This window comes from Dermochelys coriacea, chromosome 4 (assembly GCF_009764565.3).
Source record: "Dermochelys coriacea isolate rDerCor1 chromosome 4, rDerCor1.pri.v4, whole genome shotgun sequence".
Classification (NCBI taxonomy): domain Eukaryota; kingdom Metazoa; phylum Chordata; order Testudines; family Dermochelyidae; genus Dermochelys; species Dermochelys coriacea.
Window position 1 is genome coordinate 71867699 of NC_050071.1, and position 23341 is coordinate 71891039.

Here is a 23341-nt window from a genome sequence, read left to right on the forward strand (position 1 = left end):
GGAGCAAAACCAACAAATTCCCCCTATTGCAGTGGTTCTCAAACTTTTGTACTGGTGATCTCTTTCACATAGCAAGCCTCTGAGTGCAACGCCCCTTCTAAATTAAAAACACTTTTTGTATCTATTTAACACCATTAAAAATGCTGGAGACAAAGCGGGGTTTTGGGGTGGAAACTGACAGCTTGCAACCCCCCATGTAATAACCTTGTGATCCCCTGAGGGGTCCCAACCCCCAGTTTGAGAACCTCTGCTCTATTGCCTGTAGATATCAGATAGAGGATATAATTATCTAAGAAGAACTTGAGTCACATTCTTCATGCATATGTACAAAACCTCAGAACAGAATAATATCTACTTGTGTGTGCTAGTCTCTACCCTTGCATGGGGCTCTTGATTATAGGCACATCTAATGTCTGGTGTGGGGTGGGTGGTCTGGCAGCTAGTTACTGTGACTTTCCATGTTCGTGTGTGTAGGAGATGTGTGCACACACCCATCCAAAGCCAGAATTTGTCCCTGGGTGATTTTATCTATAATGGAAGAAGAGTCATAAAAAGAGTTGTTTAGGCTGAACATGGATGAGATGACAAATTCAGAGCCAGGATGAGTAGGGAGAAGCTGTGACTGAAGAGGTCTCCAGTGTAATTTACAGATCTTGGGGGACTTGTCTGGCTTAGATTTTGAATAGCCAGGTTTCTTGGGCTGCCCTCAGGACCCAAGAATTGTGTGTGCTATGGCCTTGTCCTCAGCCCCAACATGCCCCCTCCTTTGCCAGGATACAAAATGGGGGTGAGGCTCTTATGCTATGAGTTCATCGAATTTGACTTTGTCAATTGACAGAATCCATTAGGCAGAATTCTTTTAGTATCTACTTACAGTTTATCTGGATGCTTTGCCCTATGTGATTGGTAATGTTTTATATATGGCAGTTTATAATGGGTATCCCCAGACTCAGAAGGTATATCTGGCCTGGACATGTAGCTAAATGTCATGACTGCCATAAGCTCACTTGTAGATCTCCTCTGTTAGATCCTGCCTTTTGGCCCTTCAAGACAATTAATAAATATGTACTGTGTAGTAGGCTATATGTATCTTGCATGTGACGCTTTGAAATTTGGTCATTGTGGGTTCCCCATCGCTGACAATTTTTAAATTTTATTGGATGCGTTTCTAAAAAATACGCTGTAGGAATTATTCTGGGGAAGTTCTACGGATGGTGTTATATTGGCGGGAAGAATAGATGATCACATTGTTCCTTTCTGGCCTTGGAATATATGAATCTGTGAAATCTTTACCATACTATTTACATCTTTCTTTGTTTCCCCCAATCCATAGTCTGCATGTTGTCTATTTAGACCATGAACTTTTCAGGGTGGTGACCCCTATATGGCTTCTCATATGTGTATGTGTGAGGTGCTGAGCACAGTGTGAGAACTAATGAATAGTATTAAGTTTTCCTTCCTAATCATGTATTTACCCTTCAGATAAACATTTCCCCCCATGTTTGAAAAATAAAACAAACAATTATTTTCTAGTCCATCAAAATGACAGAATAAGTGAGTGTTTTCCCTCACCTAAATATCAAACACTGAATAATCCTGAATAAACCACATTTTTGTGCTCTACCACGTACAGCAGCTTTTTTTGACTTTCCAGGATTGACTTCTTCTTTCCTCACCTCCTTATGTTCACCTACAGCTACCCCATAGAAGTAGGTTGTATGGGCTCACTGGAGGTAAATGGAGGGCACAGCCTCTGGGTGTATAGTTGCAGTCTTATAGACAGAGGAAGTGATTCTCCAAAAGGCTTTTGGTTTGTTATGCTTCCATTCACACCCTTTTTTAGTCCTACTATCCTTGATTTTTTTTTTTTTTAAATACTCTAGGTTTTTTGTTTTTGTTTTGTTCTGGTGGATGTGAGTGTTTGTCACACATCGTTGTGTACTTCTGTTTTTTCCTGTTCTCCAAGTCCCAGTGAATCAGGCTTACTAGATACTCTTCTCAAGTAGAATGACAACCTATGTACACACCACAAAGATTTTGTTTTTAAGTGCTTAATTACTGCTATTTCTTTGACAGAAGAAAGACAAAAATTTAAATAAACTTTTGTCTGGTTTAATCAGAAGCTTAACACTATCTCGTTGGATTGGTATTGAAATACACACATATATGGGCACAAATGTATAGCTATTTTTTGCAGACTTTGTTTCTACTTTTAAATGACCCAGAACCATGTGCACTGCACTTCAGGAGACCCCCTCTGTCACTTGCTGACAAGGGACACAGAGGTGAAGCAAGGCCAGGGGTTAGTATACAACCTCTGAAAAGCCCCTCTTCCTTCTGATTTTAGCACTCAGCAGGTTTTGATGATGAAGGTAGGCTAATCCCCACCTCCAGTGTAGACTTATTAGCTTGATTTTCAATGACCAGCCAGTCACGCAGTTGAAATATTTTCCTTTTTCACTAGGAGAGGGCCAGCATTGTTGGCCACCCAATGCTAACAGCTGGAACAGTAGTAACTAGCCATTTTGCAGGACAGAGTACTCCCATTAGAGATTGTCCCTGGAAAATAGGGATGGCTGAGCAGTGATAACTGTAGTATGGTAGGTTTCAGAGTAGCTGCTGTGTTAGTCTATATCCGCAAATAGAAAAGGAATACTTGCGGCACCTTAGAGACTAACAAATTTATTTGAGCATAAGCTTTCGTGCGCTACAGCTCACTTCATCGGATGTAGTATGGTAGACTCTTAAAGCATGTCATTACTATGAGACAGTGTGCAGTAATTGGACTTTTGCTTAGGAGACCTGGGGTCTTTTCCTTGCTCTACCATTGACTCACTGTGTGACATTGTCCATCCTTTAGTTTCCCCATCTCTATGTGGATGCAACACATCCACTTCTTGAAAGTTTGGAGATCTGTGAATATATAAGTGCTAAACATTATTAGCATCATTCCTGTCTAACTGTGCCTGTGACAGGTATAGATGTGTCCAAACTTTGTCCAGCTGAGGGATGCTTTGACAGTTTGAGTGATTTGTCCAGTTTGCATAAATTAAGAGTAGGTTGTGCCTTATCCTCAAACTGAGATGGAGAATGTCTCTGATATGTGTGATCATCAGAGGTTATACATAAGTTTTAAAAATGAGATGACCTTGGGCTTCATTGTCGAATTCCCTGGACCTTGTTTACTCCACAGGCCACACTTGCCTGAAGTTATGTCTATGCTAGAAACGCTGCAGTAGCACAGCTGCAGCTCTGCCGCTGTAGCATAGACACTTACTACAGTGGCTTGTTCCACTGTGTGGTAAATCCGTTGCTGTAGTAAATCCAGCTTTCCAAGAGGCAGTAGCTAGGTCAACAGAAGAATTCTTTAATTGACCTAGTGCTGTCTATGCTGGAGTTTAGGTTGAGTTATGTCTCCCAGGAGTATGAATTTTTCATACCCAGGAGCGATGTTGCTGGGTCCACCTAACTTTCCTGTGTAGACCAGCCTTCAGTTTTGTCTGTAGTTTTTTTTACTGAACTTCTTTGGGTAATAAGAGGGGTATCTTTCAGTACCTGTAAGTGATGCACATAAGTGACATTTTTGGGTAGCTGCGCAGATGCAACAGTGATGAGTAATGTTACAAACACCTAGACAAATAGATACCTGTAGTTTCCATTGATTGATTATAAAGAGAATACTACATGTGTCCTAGGTGTTAGCCTCCCACTGCTCACCATTGTTATCTGAGCCAAGAAAGAGTGTGGCAAGCAAGGAGTGTTGCAATGCTTGTGGTGTGGCAAATATGTTATAAAAATACTTTTCTTCTGCTTGAAATAATATTTACTGAAATGTGTGCAAACCTTCTCTCCCCCCCCCCCCCCCCCCCGGCTCATACTTGTAAATCAATTTAAACAGAATGCATTAGTGCCTTCTGTGGGATTTCATGTCATGGAACATGGGGGCAGGAACCTGCTGTGTCCTCTTTCTCTTCCCCCTCCCCCCCCCAACCCAAGACACTGAACAGCAGTTCCCCTGAAGCCTTCACACCCTGGCATTCATGGGCAGGAGCCCACCAGAACCACCTTGCTGTATACAGTGCTATAAAATCATTCTTGGCCAGAGGCAAAATTCTTTCGCCTGTAAAGGGTTAAGAAGCTGAGGTAACTCTGCTGGCACCTGACCCAAAATGGCCAATGAGGGGACAAGATTCTTTCAAATCTGGAGGGGGGGGCGGAACAAAGGGGTTGGACTGTCTGTGTGATGCTTTTGCCAGGAACAGATCAGGAATGCAAGCCTTCCAACTCCTGTAAAGTTAGCAAGTAATCTAGCTAGAAAATGCGTTCGATTTTCTTCTGTTTAATGGCTTGTAAAATAAGCTGTGCTGGAGGGAATGTGTATTCCTGTTTTTCTGTCTTTTTGTAACTTAAGGTTTTGCTTAGAGAGATTCTCTATGTTTTTGAATCTGATTACCCTGTAAGGTATTTACCATCCTGATTTTACAGAGGTGATTCTTTTACCTTTTCTTTTCTTTTCTTTTCTTTTCTTTTCTTTTCTTTTCTTTTTAAGAACCTGATTGATTTTTCATTGTTCTTAAGATCCAAGGGTTTGGGTCTGTGCTCACCTGTACCAATTGGTGAGGATTATTATCAAGCCTTACGCAGGAAAGGGGGTGTAGGGCTTGGGGAGGATATTTGGGGAGAAGACATCTCCAAGTGGTCTCTTTCCAGGCTCTTTGTTTAAAACGCTTGGTGGTGGCAGCATACTGTTCAAGGACAAGGCAAAGTTTGTACCTTGGGGAAGTTTTTAACCTAAGCTGGTAAGAATATGCTTAGGAGGTCTTTCATGCAGGTCCCCACATCTGTACCCTAGAGTTCAGAGTGGAGAAGGAACCTTGACACCTCCACTGAGGGCTTATCCCATAAGTTAAAACTTATTAGCTGACTTTTTTTTTTTTAAATAACCTATTTCCGTAATCTAGAAATGGGCCACAGATGCTTTCCAAACCTCCTGATGGTAATTTTTAACTGTATTGAGCTGTGAAAGGACAACAGAGAATGACAGTTGAGCTCCTGAGGAGGGAATGAAACAGCCCTGGGGGAGATATTCATGAGGAATTGGGACAATAAGCATTAAAAATGTGTAATGGAAATACAATATAAGAAGGATTATAAAACAGGCTGTTGTGCAGAGCTCATCGTGGAGCTGCAAGGGCAGAAAACCTACATAAGAGCTCCCCTCAACAGGGTGAAGCACATGGCAATCCCTGCCTAGGAGGTTGACACACCTGATTGCTACCAGTTTTGGTAGATCAGTTGTCAGGGCTTTTGTCATGGAGGTTTGTGCTTCTATCAAGAGGGTGCTGCTGCTCCTGATCATAAAGCTTGGTAATGGACAGGAGATTATTGAGGGATTTGTATTGTTGGGGTTCCCAAATTGTATTGGCGCCATTGGTGGGACCCATGTGTCTATCTTTGCCCCCTGAACAAGGCCTCCGCATTCATCAACAGAAAGGGGTATTTCTCCATGGTGCTGCAAGGCCTGGCTGGTCACCATGGCAGGTTCATTAATATTAATGTGGGGTGGTCTGGAAAAGACTGTGGTACTAGTATCTTTAGAAACTCAAACTGTTTTCTGCAATGAGAAATAGAACTTTTGCTCCCAGGACCACTGTGGACATAAATTGTGTTGTGATTTCTATTGTCATTCTGGAGACTCATCTTATCCTCTGCTTCCCTGATCTATGAAGCTTTTTACTGACACTTGGTTAGGAGAAAGGAGCTGTTTAACTAGCTGTAGAATGACAGTGATTGTGTACATTTGGAACACTGAAGGGAAGGTAGGGGTACCTCATGACTGGAGGCTGCTGAGGAATAGCTGCCTCATGAGATAGGTGCTTGCTGTGTTTTGCACATTTATGAGAGAGAGGGAGAAAGCCTCATAGATGGGTGGGAGGCAAAGGTTGTGAGACTTTCTGAACAGCCAAATAGATTGCCTCTGCTAAAGGTTACCATTGGTCACAGACACAAGGTCAGGGATGCATTGTGTTCCTACTTTAAGGCTAGGTTGATTTTATTGTTCCTTTGGTAAGAATTTAATTATGCTTTGTGCAAGGATTTTATTACATTTTTCAACTGAGTTGTAAATAATAAAGAATTTTACTGATCATCGCACAGTGCAAATTTAAAACAATGGAATTGTGGAAAGACATGCAAGTGATTAGTGCACACATGATTGTGCTGATGAGGTCACAAACGTGTAGGTGGGGCTGAAACAGTTTCCATGTCTTGGGATGTGGCATGGCAAGTAATATAGTTGTAGGAATTTCACTGTTCTCTTTGTCTTGGGATCTGCAGTGGTGAGGAAAGGTCAGTTCCTTGTAGTTGGGGAAGGGATGAAGTACTTCCAGCATATACAGTATTTTCAAGGGGCTGCAGGACATGGCTAGGTTAGGGTGATGGCCATGAACATAGTGTCACCATTTTCTTCAGCAGAGCTATCTGCCTGTTCATTACCCCCAGAATCTGTGAGAGAATCTTCTCTCTCTTCTTGGTGTCATGTTGAAGGAAACCATCCCTCCACTCTTCTTTATTCTTTTCTCTTCTCTGGGATGCAGCCACAAGGCCACTAAACGTGCTCTCTTGTGTCCTCTTTCTCATCCCCAAAAGATTTGTCAGGCATTCAGCCACAGATAATGGAACTGTCCATGGGTATGACAATGTATCGGGTGCCAGAGGGGCAGAGAAATAGCACAGTAGCTTCTGTGCCAGCAATGATAAAACGTTGCTTTATCTTCAGGTTTGGAATTCCATTCTCATGGGCTTGCCCTGACCTGCCATGAATAATTTGTTCTGAACTCAAGGGATTAACAATGCTGAGAGTGTGATTAAAAATAACCATGAATGTCTTACAATCCTATGTATTTTGAAATATGGCTGTTGCCCAATTTATCTTATAAAATGTAAAGGTAGCTAAAAGCTCACAGCATTTGTCAAATTGTGAATTCAAGTACTTTTCTTACTGTTTTTTCTTATTCTGTATCTGATGCTACAGTAAACATGCTTGCCATGCAATGTGTTAGATTCTTTTTCATCCACCCCCCACTCTGTGGCCATCTTGAGCAGCGACAAGGCAGTTGACCAGGAGTGAGAGGAAGCATTAAGCAGCACTGGAAGGTGGTGGTAGTGGGGCACATGTTTGGGGGATTTAATGTTTAAGAGAAATAAACACTTTGGAGCTTAAATTCTCTGGCATGGATGCTATTTTGAGCACCCCGGGGGAGGGTGGGCAGATAAAAGCCAAGCAGGTGGAGAGAAGCTCCTGGCTCATATCTGGCCAACTTGGTGGCACCATGATGGTACCCAAAACATGGTGTTTAAAACACACAATACTTAAAGGAAGAGGTCCCCTCCCAGGCATTGTCAGACTTGTTTTCTGTCTGGGTTTGGGGTTCTCCCTGTCTCCAGTGCTGGGCCTGCCTCTGAGGTTTTTCAAGTTGAAGAAATCCCGGCTATCCATGGCAATCCCCACCTATTCACGATGCTATTTAGGGCCGACTTGGGTTTATTTGTTGCTATAAAGAATGTGCCAGGATTCAGTGATGGCCTCCCTTGTGAGAATCTAGTCTATTTCCTCATAAGCGCATATTTCCCACGGTTTTGTTATTGTGCTTGGCATTTTTATAACTGCTGGAATGGCTTTCATTTGTTGTGGTACTGTACTGCACCTGGGAGTGCCCTCTCTCCTGCCTTTGATTGGATATCCTCTCGTACCTCTTGGCATTCTGGTGACTGCTCTTAGATGGGACTGAACCTGCTCCTCTTCCCAAAGGCCAAGGAAGTGCATATCTGTACATGGAACATGGCTTCTATAATTGTGATGTGACTCTGGGTTTGTGAACTCATCATGAGCTAGAATCACAAGGGGATACATCTGGCTGTACTCCAGCATTTAATCAGGGAGATGACATCCAGTGAAGATTATCCTAGAGAATTAGAGCACAAGGGCACGTAAATAAACAGACACTGCAGTCCAGGAGTGCAGTAGTGCAGTGTGGGATAGCAGTGGGAGGACTGCCAGAAGCAAAACAATTAGTTCAAAATGGGGATGCGGTCACACAAATTTATTGTGGGGTAACTCATTCCATATTTGAGTAAATTTGCTTCTAAAGTGGATTAATTACAGTAAAACCTTTGTTATCCAGCATATTGGGGGTTGGGGAGTGCTGGTTAGTCAAAAATTTCGGTTAACTAAGAGTTATACTTACCAATGGAGGGAGTGAGTTTGGGTGTGGGAGGGGGCTCAGGGCTGGGGGTTAGGGCCCAGGAGGGGTTTTGGGATGCCAGCTCTGGGCAGTGCTCACGTTGGGCAGCTCCCCACAAGCAGCAACATGTCCCTCAGCTCCTAGGGCCAATGGGAGCTGCAGAGCCAGCGCATGGGGTCGGGGCAGCACACAGGGCTCCCATGGCCGTTCCTCCGCCTAGGAGCAGCAGGGGCAACTGGATATCTGGCAACCCTACTGAAGATTTGTATTGGGAGATATCCGAAATGCCGATTTTCTAGAACTTCCCGGTTGATAAAGTGGCAGATAATGCCGCGTTTACTGTAATATGAAATGAAATGACAGATAATTTGAGGAAAAAATCTCTTGTGTGGAGGCAAAGCAGTTTATCCCCCAAAAACTCAATCCAGAGTAACTTTTTCAAGTGCAGAGAAGCCCTCAATCTTTGACCAGCTCCTCCTTGCAGCTTCTTTCTCAAACGTCATGTGATAATGGGGAAGAGTAACTCCATATAGATTCTAATGCCCCCAGAGGTGGGGTTTCCTTACATACTTTTGGGTCTAGAGAGGGAGGGGAGTGGCACTGGCTAGGCTAGTCTTGAATTGCTTTCTGCAGCTGTTCTGCTGGCTCTGGCTTGCATTTTCTCTCACGCAATCCATGTGGTAGACTGCTGTAAGGCACTACTACAATATAAATATGCAATAAGAGATCACTGCCATTTGGGCCCATTTTCCCTTTTACTTCCTCTCGGGCAACAAGTACTTCAAAGCATAGTCATCGTCGGCTATCCCTCGATATGAGGATGCTGTCTGCTGGAGGAAAAAGTCATTGATGAGACTTAAAATAACTTGAGGAGTCCAAGTCATGCTTTACAGGTTTTTCCACATGTGTGACAGGTGGTTGCGTAAAGAAAGCACAGCTGCTGGCCAGGATGCTGTACCCTTTCCTTCCTCCTCTGCCATTTCTCAGCCTCTTGAGCAAGGCGATTCTCTTCGAAATAGGCTGAAGCTTGATGTATGATGCAAAACCATTGCAGTTTATTGCCAGCCAGCTCTTCCCAATTTGTGGGATCAGTGCCTCCCTTCTTAAGATAGACTTTCAGGGTGTCCTTGTAGTGTTTCCTATGTCCCCCACAAGTCCTCTTACCATGACTAAATTGAGAAAATAGGACTTGTTTTGGAAGACAAATATCAGCCTTTCGCACACAGTGACTAGCCCAGTGAAGTTGATGTTTCATAATCTTCGCCTCAACAATGGTGATGTTAGCTACAGAGAGAACACTGGCATTGGTGCAATGGTATTCCCACCTGATACGAGAATCTTCTTAAGGCATTGAGGTTGGTACCACTCCAGACACTTAAGATATCTTCAGTATGTCACCCAGGTCTCGCACCCATAAGGAAGAGTGGGGCTGACTACTGCATTGTAGACCAGGATCTTAGTTTCCATCTGCTGATCTCTAAAGACACGACAGAGCAACTTTCCAAAGGATACACTGGCACAGTGGATCCTATGTTTAACGTCCACATTAAGATTGTGCAAATTATGCAAAGCATAATTCAGAAGTCAAGAGCCAAAAAATAATTGCTGCTGTGATTGCTATTCCCTTATATAGTCAGTGTTATGTATTTGAGAAAAGGTTGATTTTCCACACTCCTCCTGTGCTCCTTCAACCTATTCATTGGAAGCATCTGTCTTGGGAGAACGCTGGTGCTGCCAAATGTGCGAGCTACAAAGGAGCGTAGTGAAAGAGTGGTATGAGACTGGCTTGACTGACTGGGGAGTAAGGACCGGGCATGGGGCACTCAAACTTGGATACACTGCTTTCTGGGTCCTGTGTTGCTATAGAGCTGCTAGGTCAGCTCTCTCTTTTAATCATTTTTATTGCTGCTTATACTTGTTTTACAGTAACCATCGGCTATGAGACATTTGTAATCAAGGATCTAGGCAAGTAATAATCATCTACCTGAAATCTAGTTAGTTTCAACAGTGAGTTTAAAGTAGTTTTAGACAACACACCTCACCTCTGCCAGTTTGTGATTTTTGTTTTGTTTTGTTTTTTACAGTCAAGTTTTCCTAAATTTAGTCCATTATGTATAGTAAAACAATAGTGAGAGCTATTCATTTTTCACAATGTGCTACCGAACTTGCTCAAGAATCCACACAGAGAGTAATCAAGTAGTTTTGCAGACTGTGTTGATGAATATTTAACCAATGGAAATATTAAGTCAGCACTGCTTAAATTCAAATTGCAGCTGAACACTAGAAATAAAATACTGACAGCAACAGCCATGGGCCTAAGCAAAGCCCATTGGAGGAGAAAATTCAGTAAATACTGAATATTCCAACAGCTGTCCTTTTTTACCTGCTTAAGATAATGATGTATAATGTGCACATTTAAAATAATAAACTTTTGTGGTCTTTTGGCTAAGACCAAGTATAGTGCTTTTGGCATAGACATTGTCTCATACTATGTGTTCATACTGTTCCTAGCACATTGAGGCTTGATTTGAAGCTAGAACCTTGGGTGCTGTTTCAGCACAAATAAATTAGAATGATAAACCAGCTGAATTCTTACTGGAGTTATTGATTATTTTCTGTTTCCTTAGTCTTTTACACTAACACATTTGAACAAGCTACTAATTTGAAAAAAATGTCTAGAAAGATGGTGGTGATTTGGAAAAAAGAAAAAATACAACCTCCCCCTACAATCAAAAACCTTTAATATATAGAAATTTTCCAAATGGAGATTGTATATACATATATTTTTTGAAAATTAAAGCACTTACAGGGAAAGGTTTATACAAACAATTATTCTATTGCAGAGTGTAATAATTTCTCATCCTTTCTCTGCCATAGGAACTCATACAATGACAAATGGAGGAAGCATTAATAGTTCAACACACTTACTGGACCTCTTGGATGAACCCATTCCTGGAGTTGGAACATACGATGACTTCCACACTATTGACTGGGTGCGAGAGAAGTGCAAAGACAGAGAAAGGCACAGACGGGTACTTGAGATCAATAACAATAATTAGAAATGACTTAATGTTGTGTATTTGGATTAAGGTCTGATCCAGCAACACATAACCGTGTGCATAACTTTAAACATGTGGATAGTTCCGTTGACTTCAGTCACATGCTTAAATCTCACCCACGTGCTTACATGTATTTCTGGATTGGAGTCTCAGTCAATGAGATAGCATTATAGTTTAGGAAGGCAAACAATAATTTAAGGCAGTGAAAACAGAGGTCACCTCCACAACAACCCCTCCTTCAGCCCCCAAATGTGGATACATTTGTACTAGTATAGCTCCTTTCCATTCACTAAGGGAAATAAACTATACTTGTATAAGGCACTGCTATACTGGTATACTTATTTTGATTTAAAAAAACAAATCTCACACTGAACCAAAATATTTATCAATACAAAAATTGCATAGACCAGGCCTTAGTTTAAATGGATAGTCTCTCTCCCACATCCCTCTCCCAAATCTGCCCCATCCTACAAACTATCTTCTCTCTTTTCATACTGGGCTCTTCTGAAAATCTTAATCTTTCAGGCTCCTAATCAGGAAAGCACATAAGCACCTACGTAAGCCCTGGGACTTAAGTTTTTTGCTGCATACAGATGCTTTCATGAATTGGGATCGCAGTGTCCATTACTCAGTGACATATTAGATATTACAGGTTTCAGAGTAGCAGCCGTGTTAGTCTGTATTCGCAAAAAGAAAAGGAGTACTTGTGGCACCTTAGAGACTAACAAATTTATTAGAGCATAAGCTTTCGTGAGCTGCATCCGATGAAGTGAGCTGTAGCTCACGAAAGCTTATGCTCTAATAAATTTGTTAGTCTCTAAGGTGCCACAAGTACTCCTTTTCATATTAGATATTGTCATTTATCTGAGGTATAATTTTATTCTAAATAAGGCAAAACCTTTAAAAGAAAGTAAGCTGTTTTAAAGGTCATTGTTATGCTTTTGAGAGACCCCCATTAATGTACCTGTAAAAGGAAGCATTTTGAAGATGTGAAATCTTTTTTTTTTTTTTTTTTAAACCGATCTAAAGAAATAGTTAAAATCTAAGGGTAACTAAATCTCAAACATCAGTCTTCTAACCTGTCTGCTTGCAGGAGTCGGGAAGAAATTCCTTCTATGTTCAACACTGAACAATGGGCTGGTTATTTCTCTGAAGCATCACATATTTGTTGGTTTTGGAAACAAGATAGACTGTGTAGACTGATCTGATCCGCTTCTGCAAATCCTACATTGCTTTAAAAAAACCCAACCAAACCATAACTGTAGCATTTAGTGCCCCTCTCAGATAAACAGGTCTGTGTGCAATGGATCTGAGAACATGTGTGCAATCTAATCATGTGAGTTGCATGGGGTTATCTGTTTCTATGAAGTATTTTTGATTTTTAAATAATTCTTTGTTCCATAACTTAGTTGTAAATAAGTGATAGTTAACACAACTTCATCTTTTTACTGAAGATGTGCTGGTGAGTGTGCCATTCAATGGAATGCCAGACCTGCTCAACTGCAGGCAAGATGATCACACAGTAGTAGTTGGTCTAGAGCAGGGGTGGGCTAACTTTTTGGGCCGAGGGCCACATCTGGGTGGGGAAATTGTATGTAGGGCGCGGGAAGGGGGTTGGAGTGCAGGAGGGAGTGTGGTGTGTGGGAGGGGGTTCGGTGTGCAGGAATGGCCTCAGAGAAAGATTGAGGCAGAGGAGGGGTTGGGGTGTATGGAGGGGCTCAGGGAAGGGGGTTGGGTACAGGAGGGGTGCAGAGTGCAGGAGGGGGCTCAGGGCAGGGGTGCGGACTGTGGGAGGGAGCTCAGGGCAGGGGGTTGAGGTGCAGGAGTAGTGTGGGGTGCAACAGGGGGCTCAAGGCAGGGAGTTTGGGGTGCAGGAGGGGTGTGAGGTGGGGCAGGGGGTTAGGGTGCATGGGGGCGCAGGGTGCAGCAGGGGGCTCAGGGCAGGGAGTTGGGGTGCGAGGTGCAGGAAGGGAGTTGGGGGGTGGGTTCTGGCCTGGCGCTGCTTACCTAAAGCAGCTCCGGGGTGGCAGCGGCACTCACCGGGGCCAGGGCAGGCTCCCTTTCTGCCTGCCCTGGCCCCATGCCATGCCACTCCGGGAAGCATCCGGCACCACGTCCCTGCGCAGCCGCTGCGGGGGCGCACATGGCTCCGTGCGTTGCCCTTTCTGCGCCTCCAGGTACCTCCCCCAAAGCTCCCATTGGCCGCAGTTCCCCGTTCCTGGCCAATGGGAGCTGGGGGCGGGGCGGTGCCTGGAGGCAAGGGCAATGCACGGAGCCCTCTGCCCCACCCCGCCCCACCACCCCTGGGCTGCAGGGATGTGGTGCCGGCCGCTTCTGAGAGCAGTGCGGGGCCTGTGGCACCATGGGGGCCCACCCCTGGTCTAGGGGATTGAAACTAATATTACTGATAACTAAAAGTTGTTTCTTTAGCTTCAGTGGTAGGGACTTGAGAAGCTAGAACAGAGGATACTGAGTTTATAGTTGCTGAACAACTGTGGAATTCATATAGCTACTGTAAATTGTATAAGCCTTTGTAGCCACAGTGTTTAGAAGGGGGAGAGGGAGGAAAAACTTGTGAAAACTAGTTTTATAGAGACATTTAAAGGACACTTTGAATGTCTATTGTGAGAGTGCCAAAATGTATGCTGTTTGTTTTATTTTAAAGAAATCTTGTTAATTTGAAATCTGTTCAAAAATATAGCAATAATTTTACGGTTATTACATTTTTGTGTTTTTACAATTATATTTTCTGTTCATTACACAATTTTCTCACTCCTTTTGTAATGTGAAAATCCCACAAGAACAGGGGAAGAAAATGATATAGACCTGATGATTTCTATTTGCAGATTAACAGCAAGAAGAAAGAATCAGCCTGGGAGATGACAAAAAGTTTGTATGATGCATGGTCAGGATGGCTAGTAGTCACACTAACTGGTTTGGCATCAGGTAAAGACAATAGAATACAATTTCATAACTTTTCCAGTCTTTTCTGATCATTCATGAGTTTCCATAGTACATGTGTGTCTCTGTACTAACGATTACCATTATATTGTTCTGATATCTGTCCAAAACCCCATTATTGTAAATGCATAAATGAGGTGAAAATATTTTCACCTCAACAGTTGAACAGGATCAGGCTAATAGTATAATCTCATTTTAGTGGAGCAAGGTTAAAAATCAAGTAAGTAATATATGTCTTGTGACAAGTTCCAGAATGATAGGCTTTAAGAGATTTAGAGACAGTTCATGTCCACACAGCAGGAAATCCTGGGCCCAGTGAAGTGAGTGAGGGGTTTTCTCATTGATTTCAGTGGGTTCAGGATTTCATCCAGGGTGAAACTTCTTCACAGTGAACTACATACCTCAATCCTGGCCTGTAAGAGCCTTACTTTTTGAGGTGATGTGGTAATTCATTATTCCTGTCCATTCAGTTCTAGCTCCCTTCCTTGAGATTCCCAACAAAGTGTCAGTATTCACAATGGGTTCACCTGCATAGCAAAAAATGAACAAAAAAAACCGTGGCAGTGAGCCTCGTAGCCGAGTCAAGTGATGTGGGCCCATGGGGCTTGAACTGCATGGCTAAAAATAGCAGTGTAGACATTACCACTCTGGTTGCTCCAAGACCCTCACTGGGTTTCAGTCTCCAGCCCAAGCCTGAACAGTTACACTGCTATTTTTAGCCACACAGCGTGAACCCTAGTCAGTTGACCTGGGCTCTGAGACTTGCTGCCACTGGGATTTAATTATTTTTTGCTGTGTAGATGTACCCTATGATGGTGGGATTTCTGCTATGGATGCATGTCTCACTAGGAACTTGATTGAATCCATCAGCACATTTCACATAGACCAATGAGTAGCCATTAGAACTTTCCAGTTTTGATAGATTCACGCTCATAGGCCATGAGCTGCATTCAGTTGTGACTAGTCTAACTAACATTTCTAATTGACATCCATGAATGAAATCTAAGTTCCTAATACAAGATATTAGCTGTTACAAGTAAACTCCGTTGTCCTTTGGCCTCAATTTCATCTTTTGTTTTTCATATAGGATAAGACACAAAACTAAAGTCCTCCTGACCATGTGTGGTCACCTGCAGATGCTATGGGACTTATTTGGCTTTTATTACCATAATTTGAAAAGGCTGCAGTGCTTCTGAATGTGAAGCCATGACCACCTTCATACCCAATTATCTTAATAAGTTTTACATAAATACTAGAATAAATCCCAGGAGGGTTGAATTAGTGTGCAGAGTGTAGATGAGGAGAGGCATGGCAAATGTAATGGCAATAATCACCATGTATGTGTGCATAATGACATGTAAATGAGTATATCTTCATAATATATAATGTGTGTATACGCATATGCATGTATATATGTACACATGCGTATATATAGATAAAATGTGTGTGTATAATTAGTATAAAGCATTTGGGATCTTTTGGGTCAAAAATGCCACAAAGTCTAAATTAAGTCATTATCTATTCAAAAAAACTTGACGATGTGATTAAAATTGCTACACTGGATATCTCACCAACATAAATCCTAAAAAAGCAAGCAAATTAGAAGTTTAAGTATTTTCCACTCTGTCTATGCTCCTTGTCAGTTCCTCTTCTCAATCTCAGCTACCACCTTCTGCCACCTACATCCCACAAATCTCCATCCTTATCCTGAAAAACCAGTGTGCAGTTTTAATTCCAACCATGTTTACTGATTTTATGTTTGTATGTTTTGAATCTTCGTATAGGATGAAATCTGGCCCTGCTGGAGTCAATGAAAGTTTTGCAGTTGACTTCATTAGGACCAGAGGGCTAGTAAATATTACTAGTATTTCCCTAAAACAGCTTTACCCATGTGGGTCTGTCTGTGTCTCTCTAGAGACACTGGTTGAAGCTCTTTTCCACTTTAGATCAAAATTCACTACTTCCAGTTGTGAACTATATTCATTTTTAAAAATAAAATATTTTTGTTACGGGAGATTAGTGATCAGTGAACTGTTGGGTTCATCTGCAACTTCTAACTAAACTGCTAATGTGAGAAGCCATCCTTCTTCTTTTGTAAAATTGCCTTTTTAACTCTCTCTTTTTAAGCAGTTTCCTGAAACTAGATAATGCCTGTTTTTCAAGAGCTTGTTTTGACTGGAATTTTCAACTTGCACTTGCAACAGATATTCCTGGTTCTAAAGGCTTGAGCTTGAGAGGTGCTGACCATCTATATCTCTCATTAACTTCAGTGGGAATTGTGGGTACTCAGCACTTCCCAAGATCATACTATGTTTTTTCGTGTTGATTATTTCAAGCAGTGTGTTTGAAATACTTCACTTTATTTGGTGTATCATTTGTGTTTGAATGTATTTTTGGTAAGATAAGAATGAATTATGTTACCCCTGTATATGGCTGCTGTTATGATTCAGTTGAGATACAAAATGCTTCAGTTTACAAGATAAAAATATTTATTTGATCATAAAAATACAGCAGTCCCATCTATCTCTTTACATCCTTAATTTTTTGGACTGTTGAACTGTGCCTTAAATCATCAGAAATTATTTATTTAATCTGAGTATTTGTAATTTATCTGATACTGGATTCTAGAGCAAAAGACCAAAGCTAGCTTTTCCTAATTGTAAACTGGATCCGTACACAAACTCAGTTAACAATATTTGATCGCAACTTTTCTGTATTTCCATTTTTTCTCATGTCTGTTACTTTAGGTTTGTCTGCTCTTTTAGGGTACGTCAATGGATGTCACTGTTTTTGTTTAATTTTTTTAATTTCCAGAAGCTAATACATAACTGTTTGTTCAACAGGGGCATTGGCAGGGTTGATAGACATTGCTGCTGATTGGATGACTGACTTAAAGGAAGGCATTTGCCTTAGTGCTTTCTGGTTTAACCATGAGCAGTGTTGTTGGGGATCAAATGAGATCACATTTGAAGAAAGAGACAAATGTCCACAGTGGAAAACATGGGCAGAACTAATAATTGGTCAAGCAGAAGTAAGTATAACCCTTTAGTGAAGGCATTGTTTAGTTGTTTTGGTGAGAATTAATAAACAGGGAGGAAGGATGGTCTTAAGGTAAGGCACTAAACTGTGAATCTTTTATTGGCTCTGTCACAATCTTCCTGTGTAAACTTGGGCAAATCACTTAGGCCAGATGTACACTGAAGTTTTTATGTGTTGGGTAGAGTTGTGATTTTTGTTTGCAGCATAGTGCAAGCCCCAGTGTAGTTATACTGGCATAAAAGTGCTTTTGCCAGTACAGAGTATTTTACTCACCAAACCAGAATAAGCTATATTGGCAAAATCACTTTTATGTCAGCATAACTGTAACTGCACTAGGTGATTTTTTGCTGATCTAGATATACCAGCAAAATCTCTGTAGTCTAAGCAGAGCCATATGCCCTGATCCTGCAAGCTGCTCTATGCAAGGATTCTTCAGTGGGGCTGCACATGGGAGTAGGAGTCTTCCTGTGCAGAGCAGCTTACAGGATCAAGGTCTCAACCTCCCTCTGTCTCATTTTCTTTATCAGTAAAATTGGGATAATACTTAATCAACTGACAGGGAAGTTACGATGTTTAATTAATACTTGTGAACGGCTTGGATACTACAGTGATAGGCACGATAGACATGCCTATTAATAAAGAAATAAAAGGCTCATCTTCTAAATGGGAGCATGAGAATTTGTATTTCTGATTGTGGTTCTATATAAAAGCTAAATTTTTAGCAGTATTTTTTTTTTATTGAAAATAAATAAAAAATAAGACTTGTATTAATAAAGCTAAAAATGAGTTGGTTTTATTAATCTTTTCTAGCAGCATACACCTTACAAAAATAGATTTTTATACACTGTATTCATTAGATTTTAGCGTCTGAGTTGCAAAAACCTCCTGTGCTATGACTTCTAGATTTATTTGTTGCACTCATAGTTTGATTTTGATACAGACTCTTATAACAGCTAAAACTTGTATAGCTCAGGCTTTACTACAGTTTACTTAATGTAATGACTTCAGGGTGTTTCAAACAAAATTAATAATTTTCTTGCTGTAGTAACATTTTGCTTTTGTTAGTGTGGGGATATATGTGTAAGAGGTGTTGTTTTTTTTTTTTTTTTTTTTTTTTTTTTTTTTTTTTTTGCAGCAAGAGTGTTTCCAGATTAGTTTTGTTTAGAAATGTCTAATACATTTAGTTTATATATTAATCAATTTTTTATATATTAATAATTTTGTTTTTTATTTGTTTACTTTTAGGGTCCAGGATCATACATTATGAACTACATCATGTACATTTTCTGGGCCTTGAGCTTTGCCTTCCTAGCAGTTTCTCTGGTGAAAGTGTTTGCTCCCTATGCCTGTGGCTCTGGGATTCCAGAGGTAGGGTCTGAAGACTTTAATTTAAGGCTAATATAAAAGGTCCTGTTGCCTTATAATCCTGGGCAAAAGGGAAGCCAAGAATGAATAGTGTATCTTTGATGCATTATGTTAATATAAGAATTAAAATTGAAATAATGTTGACATTATTAAGCATTACTGAAATAGATATTAAAAGGTTTCAGAATATTGCCTGAGTTCTCAGGTTTTGCCATCAATTTCTGGTTGGCCTAGTTTTATAGGAAGCCTTTGGTTTCTTTTGAAAACCTCCAAAGAGTGATTGTTTTTTCCACTTGTCAGTTTAGCAATGATAGAACAGTAACTAATTGTAACAGTATGAGGTCCTTTTGATGTAGTAGTTCATCTTTTGTTGCATGGCCATAATCTTCTTTAGTAACATGAAATGACAAAGTCATTTCATAAGGTAAAAATGTTTGGTCAAAAATAGTGAAATCTTGTTCTTTTTACAACTATTCTTTGCCATTCTAATTTCAGAATTATAAAAATTGGTCAGTAGTATGACTATTCTAGTAATTCTAGGAGAATTTGAATGTTTTTATTTTTAAGTGTTCTGTATTTCCTCAAATATGTAGGGATCTGAGGTCCCAAAGCCAAATTCCAATTCAGTTTCTAAATTTACTTGACAAACCTTTACTTTATGTGCACACTTGACCAAATTTTTTTGCAGTGCTCAGTCTTTACTGTGATGAATAGATGGTATAGATTTTTTTTCAGGTATGATGACAAAGCAGTTATTAGGCAAAGTAATATATTAGAAAAATATATAAAAATATAAACTCTTTTCTAGTGGAAAAACAACTGATCTTCCTCCTCATTAGTATGTCAAGCCATTGCTCTTAGATATTGTGTGCAGTTATAATAAAACATAGGAGAGAATATAGGGAAGGATGACATTGGCAAAAACAGTATATTATTGGAATTAAAACATCTGTAAATTAACTGGCATAGCCGAGTATAGTTTTCATAGTGAGTTTGGCTGTGCTACAGGCATTTATGATCTTCATTTGTCAGGTTACATTACAAAACTCTTTAATTAATACAGTCTTGTAATTTACTGCAGGTTTATTTTCTGTTCAATATAATGAATAGAGTTGCCATATTTTGCTGATTTAGGTATAGATATATCTCCTTAAAGTATAGTGTAACTGTATTATATACAATGTGAATGTTATGCTTCTGGCAAACAAATAGCACTCAAAAATGTGTTTTTTAAAGTTCTGCAGGTAAAAGTCTTCTTTCCAATCAAGTAATTTTTAAGTTGTGATTCTAAAATTATAGATAATAGCTTATAAACATAAAAGTAGCATGGGGTGTTCTAAGAAAAATGAAGTCTAACATGGAGTATTTTTTCCTTCTAGATTAAAACTATTTTGAGTGGCTTCATCATCCGAGGTTACTTGGGCAAGTGGACCTTGATGATAAAAACCATCACTTTAGTCTTGGCTGTAGCATCAGGTCTGAGTTTAGGAAAGGAGGGTCCTCTAGTACATGTTGCCTGTTGCTGTGGGAATATTTTTTCCTACCTCTTTCCAAAGTACAGTACAAATGAAGCTAAAAAAAGGGAGGTAAGTCCCTCTTAAAACTTTTACCTATTGCATAAAAAAGGATACAGTTTTAGAATAAATTCCCATAATCAAAAGATTGGTAAACCATGAAAATCCTTTGATTAAAACAAAGTCTAAAACATGTTGTGTTCTTTTAGCTATTGTATAGGTTTGGATTATTAATCATTATATTCTCAAGTCAGGGATCACCGTACCCCACCAAAGGTTATCTACATTCTTGTCAGAGCCCTGAAAAATCCTTCCCTTCTCTCTCATCCACATTTAGTGTTGCTTTACACTCCATCTTCTAGACCCCACATTATAACAACTGTTCTTGACAATGAGGAGCACGATGGATTTATCTCTGAACTTTGCTAACAAACCACTGAGGCAGAGGAGTAGATGAAGTTACTCTAGACGTGTGTCCCTTTTGCTCTAGTGACCACAGTCCTGTGCAGTTCTTCCAGTTCCTGCTGGCCATGGCACAAATGACAGAAACCAATTTGCATTGCATCTAATGCCATATTAACAGAAGCAAGTTCAGTGTCAGAAGGTAGCCAGATATCCTGATTTTTTGCAGCATAATTCTACTTTTCAAAAGCATTTCCCATTTTTTTAACAGGAGAAAATTCTCTAAGTTCTGCCCACTCATGCTGCAGTTCTGGATGTTTAACTCCCATACTACTGTAGGAGGTTAGTCTTGTGGAGTAGGCACTGGTCTGGAACTCAGGAGATCTGGCTTCAATTCCCAGCTCTAACCCAGAGTGCCTCTGTAACCCTGGGCAAGTCACTTAATCTCTCTGTGGCTCAATTCATCTGTAAAAATAGGCATAATTTTCCCATCCTGATTCAGCACTTGCATCCGATGAAGTGAGCTGTAGCTCACGAAAGCTTATGCTCTAATAAATTTGTTAGTCTCTAAGGTGCCACAAGTACTCCTTTTCTTTTTTGCATAATTTTCCTGCTCTTTGTCTGTTTTGTCTAATTATATTTTAAGTACTACAGGACCTTTAAAGCAGACCTGGTAATGTACAAGAATTGGAAAAGGAGAAGTAGAATCAGGATTGGGAGTAGGGAAGGGGCAGAGATGTGGCGGGATAACAGGCTGGGATGATTGACTTGAGTTTTGGGGGACGCAATGAGGGAGATCTCAGTGAAGTGTGGGGGAAGGGAACCAGTTTGTCAGAGAGAGGGTTAGGTTGAGAGAATGGGCAATAGTGGGAAGAGTGGAAAAAGGTTGGAGGAGATTGTGGTGGGGCAGGGGAAAGAAGATAGGTGAAGTGCAACAGAGAAGAGAAACTGAATAAGAAGAAAAAGGAGAGAAAACAGAAGTCAGGGAAAAAAGTAGACAGAAGAAAGAAAAATGAAGGAAATAAACTGTATTTTATCAGCATGTTGTCTGGCAGATTGAAGGGGCAAAATATTCAGGCATCCAGAAGTGCAGGATTGATGGAAAAGGGCTAACTGGTCTGACCAAATTGAAAGAGAAAGGAGGGTATCTTGTAGGTTGCATTAATGTTTCAAATGTATCAGAGAACTTCTGCCCTCTCCAAAATCTCATCTAGATTTACTACCAGCAAATTCTGTTACTATTTGTCTCTCTCCCTCCCACATTTTATTCTGAATTTATTTTAATGCTAAGGCTTTCTCATTGCTCCATTCCTGAACTTTGCTGCTGGAATCCAATGAAACCTGAGCAGTCAACTTCCTCCATCATGGGTGTTTGTTAATTTTGGTTAGCTCTTGACAGAATGATTGGCTATTAGTTAAAATAGTTGTACTTTCATAATCGTGGCTATACCACTGGCTAGATTTCCTAGCTGTTCATTTATTGCATTCAGAACCTACCTACCTTTTACAGTTACTTATATGATTGCAACTCTCTGTGGTTTCTTTCATCTCCGGTTCCAATCCCACAGGCAGTGCGGATAGGCAGTTAGGCGATACAGATAGCTGTGGTCAAATGAGAAGTTGGGAGGAAGTACAACTGTGAAGAAGAGAGAAGTAGCATATGGGCAGGAGAAGCTGAAATGGCAATGTGGGAATAAGTGGCCAGAGTAAGCATTTGGGTCCTTGAGAGGAAGATGGGAAAGAAGGTAATCAGTCCATATTTTAGACTTATTAGGTCTTTAGTGTCATATAAATCTGTTGACCATAGTTAGACCGTAGGTATATCATAAGAATAAATTTCTATTTTTGTTTTTAAAATGCATCACAAACACAAAAATAAAACCACATCATTCTTCTTTTCTAGGTGTTATCAGCTGCTTCAGCAGCAGGAGTATCAGTAGCCTTTGGTGCCCCAATTGGTGGTGTTCTTTTTAGTTTGGAGGAGGTATGTAAAGAGACAGCACGGAAGGAAATATTTAAAAATGAATGTGTAACACCTGTCGTCTCAAACTTTTTTTCTTCTGTGAAGTCTTTTGTAACAGAAGCTCCTCTTGTGGGCCCTGATTCTGCAGTGAGCTTTTCATTAAGCTACTTTCTCAATACCTTAAGGAGAACTACTTGGCCCACAGTTTGATAAATAATTTTTTACACTATGGTGTGGTTACTACTCTGCATTGGTCATTCTAGAAATTTTTCTTTATCAAATGTATTGCCTCGATTAAGTCAATTCAGTATTATGAGTTCTGGCATGGGCAAACCCCTCAAAACATTTTGTTTCAGGTGACTGTTGTAGGCCAACATTTCTTCGTTACTGTTTTATTTTTTCTGGAGAAAGGCAGATTCCTTTATTGCAGCTTTATAGCTCACAAATTGATGGAGTTAAACTAAATGTTGTTGACAATTCATAAGTCAGGTTCCTTCTTCCCCCCGCCCCCCAAGGAAGAAACAAAAAGAAAATAAGTACCTATATGGACTTGAAATTGACTACATTTTTGTGCAATTGCTTTCTTGCCTACTTCCCCCCCCACAGTTTACATTTAAAAAATCTGCTGATGTGAGAGCCTTTTTGATTTAGTCTGTTGTAGATAGGGCAGATTAGCATCAATTATGCCTTTCCTGTTAACTTCTTTCTAATGTTCTTGTTTCCTGACATATCATGCCTAATTTAAAAGAAAAAGGAGGGGGGGAACAAAGGGTTAGTTCCTACTATTTATTTTGC

The 23341-nt window shown here is 40.4% G+C and overlaps 1 protein-coding gene across 12 annotated transcripts in view; it reads left to right on the forward strand.

Moving 5' to 3' along the window:
* CLCN3 (chloride voltage-gated channel 3) overlaps positions 1–23341 on the forward strand; it is a 128730-nt gene that overhangs the window by 80763 nt on the left and 24626 nt on the right. For all 12 annotated transcript variants that reach the window (XM_038398577.2, XM_038398576.2, XM_038398573.2 and 9 more), the window contains 6 exons: positions 11121–11275; positions 14149–14248; positions 17107–17294; positions 18548–18670; positions 20047–20253; positions 22487–22567. In XM_038398577.2, the coding sequence (XP_038254505.1) occupies positions 11121–11275; positions 14149–14248; positions 17107–17294; positions 18548–18670; positions 20047–20253; positions 22487–22567 (854 nt within the window). The remainder of the gene's footprint in view (positions 1–11120; positions 11276–14148; positions 14249–17106; positions 17295–18547; positions 18671–20046; positions 20254–22486; positions 22568–23341) is intronic.